This window comes from Bombina bombina, chromosome 1, assembly GCF_027579735.1.
Source record: "Bombina bombina isolate aBomBom1 chromosome 1, aBomBom1.pri, whole genome shotgun sequence".
Lineage (NCBI taxonomy): Eukaryota > Metazoa > Chordata > Amphibia > Anura > Bombinatoridae > Bombina > Bombina bombina.
Window position 1 is genome coordinate 1,579,163,238 of NC_069499.1, and position 4,926 is coordinate 1,579,168,163.

Below are 4,926 nucleotides of genomic sequence, written 5' to 3' on the forward strand. Positions count from 1 at the left end.
GAACCTAGCACTAACCATACCTATCCCTATCTGTAACAATGAACCTAACACTAACCATACTTAGCCCTATCTGTAACACTGAACCTAGCACTAACCATACTTAGCCCTATCTGTAACAATGAACCTAGCACTAACCATACTTAACCCTATCTGTAACACTGAACCTAACAATAACCATACTTAGCCCTATCTGTAACACTGAACCTAACACTAACCATACTTAGCCCTATCTGTAACACTGAACCTAACACTAACCATACTTAGCCCTATCTGTAACACTGACCCTAGCACTAACCATACCTAGCCCTATCTGTAACAATGAACCTAGCACTAACCATACTTAGCCCTACCTGTAACACTTAACCTAGCACTAACCATACTTAGCCCTACCTGTAACACTGAACCTAGCACTGACCATAACCTAATCTAAACCTACTTCTAGCTATAACCCTAATCCTAAACCTTAATTTGTAAAGGATGTGGATTTAATAGAATGTTGTTTGAAAAACTATTTGTTATATGTTATATTTGATGCCCATTATGTGTTTGTTTTAATGCATTTCCAATTGTGCTAAATATAAAACTTATAAATATTTTCCAGTGAATAGCTACTTTTAAACCGTTCATGCTAATATTGACATTGTCCTACCAGTTGTATCTACTCCTAACACTAACCAGAGAACTATAACACATAACCGTAACACTAACTCTAGCTCTAACCATAACCCTAACCTAGATCTAACCCTATCTAGAACCCTAGCCCTAACTGTAACCCTAGTCGATATTCTAAGCACGATATTACAGCCTGTTGGCTTAAAAAAGTAGGTCAGACTGGTTACACTGAAGACCTGGGCTTTCAAATACTTTTAGAGAAATTTTGAAATTAGATACCTTTAGAGATAAAAAACGGTTTACAGTTTATAAAAAATACTATATATACAGTATAATGTCAAATGTCCCCACTTTTAATATATAGTAATTCTGGGGTAGATTCCATTTCAGTGAAATAGCTGATCACCAAATCTATAACTTGCTAACCTTTTCTAATGGAATAGACTTTCCGCCATAAATAGCAAATACATTTATTTTTCAGTAAATGTAGTCAATATCAGAATGAATATTTTGCCCAGTTTGTTAAATTACTTCCAAAATTCCTGAGTATTATTGATTTATTATTGATTTGTATGACCTTTCCATCTCAAGTTCTCGTGGTGAGATAAATAAGATTCAGTGGGTTTGTTGTAGAATATGGTGAGTAGCCCTCATGGAACTGAAAGCTCTATGGTCCAAGTGAAAATAACAGATCTGGTGTGGTAACTTTATTGTGTGGCGTCTGTCAGACTAGGAGACAGCAAAATATCCATCTGGTAATCTAGCATTTTATTTAAAAAAATAATAATAAGGATCCATTCAAATCAGTATGAGTTCCTTTAGATGGATTTTCACGAGGTTTTCAAGTTTAAACTCAAAAATCTTCTATCAACCTCACAATAGCAATTGTATCTAATGTTTATCAAATGCAGATCAATAGATCATAAGGTTCTTTTCTGATTAAAATTAACTGAAAGTTTAAAAAATATGTATTAAAAAAATAAATGATATAAAAAGGACTTTTACTTGTGTTTTACTTCCATGAAGATGTGTGAAACTCTGTTACTAAACAGGTTATCTAGGAATCAGTAAAAGAACACACAGTACAGTTTCAAATTGTTTTGTTTTATCATGGTATCTTTTGCTGAAGAGCATAGCTTGGTAGTCTCAGGAGCAGCACTACTGGGAGCTAGATGAACAGATCTGGTGAGCCAATGACAAGAGCATTGCTCCTACCTACCATACCTAAGTATGTTTCTCAACAAAGGACACCAAAACCAAATGAAGCCAATTTGATAATAGAAGTAACATGGCAAGTTTAAAATGGCATGTTCTGTTTGAGCCTGCAAAGTTTAATTCTCTTTTTACCCTCTTTTTAAAGAGCACTTAAAAAAAAAAATCATTTTATTAACAATTTTATTTCTTTCCCTTGGTACCAAAGTTCCTTTCTATGAAGTGCTCCCAGCTCTTTACAGCAGCATCATTTGCAACAATGTTTGTAACAATGTTATACATTTTATAATAATAATAAACTAGTTTTTTATGCTCTGTCTGAATTATGAAAACGGTTATCTTAACTTTAATGTCCCTTTAAGAAAACTCTTGTATGTAGTGAGGTGTGAAATACAAAGCACAGCGGAGTCAGTACAAAAGTCATATTGATCTCAGGTATTTTTTAGCCCACTGGGTAGATGATCTGTTTGTGTTCTTTTTTCCTTTTATTCGCCCTTATCTGCTTTGGCATTTGATACAATTATATAAATGCCTTATCTCACTGTGATTTCTAAATAGTCTGAGTTAAAAAACAAAACAAAAAATGTGTTTAAAAACAAATGTATCCTCTGTATGTAATGACAAATATGATGTTGGTGATGTGGCACAGCAGAGATATAGTGCCATGCATTGCACCCTTCTCTTGTGGATGTAAACAAGTAAATGTATGAATAAACTTGTGTGTTATTGTGTATATTAGACATTGAAAACCTCTGTATCATGAGGAGGGTGAGACAGTATGCAGCCTGAACCCACATTTTATTTTCCTTTATAATATTATTATCATAATTATCTCCCCAATGTGAATATGTAACCAAAGCCACATCTCCCATCCTTAAAATGTGCTCAGTCCCAACTGATGTTAAAGAGATAGATAGATAGATAGATAGATAGATAGATAGATAGATAGATATATAGATAGATAGATAGATAGATAGATAGATAGATAGATAGATAGATAGATAGATAGATAGATAGATAGATACATAGATAGATAGATAGATGATAGATAGATGATAGATATATGATAGATAGATAGATAGATAGATAGATAGATAGATAGATAGATAGATAGATAGATAGATGATAGATAGATAGATAGATAGATAGATAGATAGATAGATGATAGATAGATGATAGATAGATAGATATATTGATAGATGGATAGATAGATAGATGATAGATAGATAGATGGATAGATAGATAGATGATAGATACAGAGAGAGATGCATAGAGAGCTACAGAAAGAGAGATACAGAGAGAGAGATGCATAGAGAGCTACAGAGAGAGATACAGATACAGAGACAGAGATACAGAGAGAGAGAGAGAGAGAGAGACAGAGAGAGGCAGAGATACAAAAAGAGCGAGTGAGAGAAGGGAAGAAAGGGAGATAGAGAGACAGAATAGCATAGAGAGAAAGGGAGAAACACAAATAGAGAGAGAGACAGAGAAAGAGAGATAAAGAGAGAGATTCAGAAAGATTGAGAGAGAAAGAGACAGAGAGAGAGAGAGAGAAAGAGAGAGATACAGAGAGTTTATAGGATGAGAAATACAATGAAAGAGTGGAAAGAAATAACCTGCTAGATACAGGGGAGGGTGGGTGGATAAAGCAGAGCACAGCAGTGACAAAGAGAAGTAACAGAACATAGACTGGGCACTTACTGAGGCGCTAATGCAGAGGAGGGTCTGACAAGTACAGAAGACAGAGCTATGGGAGGTCACCAGCACACACAGGTGCATAGAGAGGTTAGATGAGAAGTACCAGGCATTCAGGATACTACTATCCCTGGGAAATGGGTATCAAGAGATCACATGGAAATACAAGTTGGTCAGTAGCCAAATGAGGGATTTGCACTGTCAGAATGAGAACACTTAATTAGCTTTATTGTGAGACCTCCTGTAAATAAAAGGGCTGAGTAAAAGAGCAAGGGTTTACCTGGGTAATCACCCTGGGCTGCTCACTTCTTCAGCACTGGATCTTTTGGGCATATTTAGAAATTAACCTTTAAGAAAACTTACATCAAGCATGAGAGTGCCCCGCATCAGAAGATGAGAGGAACCGTCTGAGGCACCTACTGAGTAGGACCTACTCTCTTGTTGGGTGTCTGGTGTCCGGCTAAGCTTCCAGTGCTGATGCTATGGCAGTGGCACCCCGGGTAGCCTAGCATGGCTAGTACAACATGCTTCGGGCTAGTATGGCATTAACCCCTGCGCTGCCAGAGCCACCGTCCAGAAGCATCTTCAGGAAGTTCTTGCTGATGCTCTGCTCACTGCTCATGTCACTATATGTCTTCTACTATCTGGCTGATCGCTGCCAGAGCCTTCTGCCTGTACCCACCATTGGCTCAACTGACGATGAGGAAGGGGGCTACCTGAATTCTCACCTGGCAACTTGGCAGTCCGTGAAAAGGAAGAAATTGCTGCAGAAGCTGCTGCACCAGAAACCAAATGCAGATGTTGAACCTCCATGGAGTCGAGTTTTCCCCAACTTTGGAGTAACTTTGGGATATCCCCTGCAGGGCGGAGTGCTGCCCAAAGCTAGTCTGGAAGAGTCGGGCGTAGAGGGCACTCTCACTTCCTTGGATGAGGGCAGCAAGAAGCTACCCCAAGCCATAATCATTGGAGTGAAGAAGGGGGGCACCCGAGCGCTTCTGGAGTTTCTGAGGGTGCACCCCGATATCAGGGCAGTGGGGGCTGAACCTCACTTCTTCGATAGGAACTATGACAAGGGACTGGACTGGTACAGGTGAGTCAGATTCCTGTGTACCATGATGTTCTCAATACAACTCAAGTCCTGCTTCTTGCTCAGAATAACAAAACTTCTCAGTCCCAAAGAAACACACCAGTCCGATATCCCCATCCAACTGAAATAGATATGGTTCCCCTCATACCTCAGATACCCCTCTTTATATCTAGACCCCATTTACCCCTTACATAAAAAACGGGATACCCCACTCTATACTGAGACCCTGTTCCCCCCCTAACATCTCAAATGTGAGACCACAATTTATACTGAGACCATGTTCCCCCTCACTATATAAACGTGAGACCCCACTCTATACC

At 38.4% G+C, this 4,926-nt stretch overlaps 1 protein-coding gene across 1 annotated transcript in view; it reads left to right on the plus strand.

Moving 5' to 3' along the window:
- Nucleotides 1-3,997: 3,997 nt before the first annotated feature.
- LOC128644215 (heparan sulfate glucosamine 3-O-sulfotransferase 3A1-like) overlaps nt 3,998-4,926 on the plus strand; it is a 179,962-nt gene continuing 179,033 nt past the window's right edge. The window contains exon 1 of the mRNA XM_053696911.1: nt 3,998-4,609. Within this exon, the coding sequence (XP_053552886.1) occupies nt 4,044-4,609 (566 nt within the window). The 5' untranslated portion in view covers nt 3,998-4,043. The remainder of the gene's footprint in view (nt 4,610-4,926) is intronic.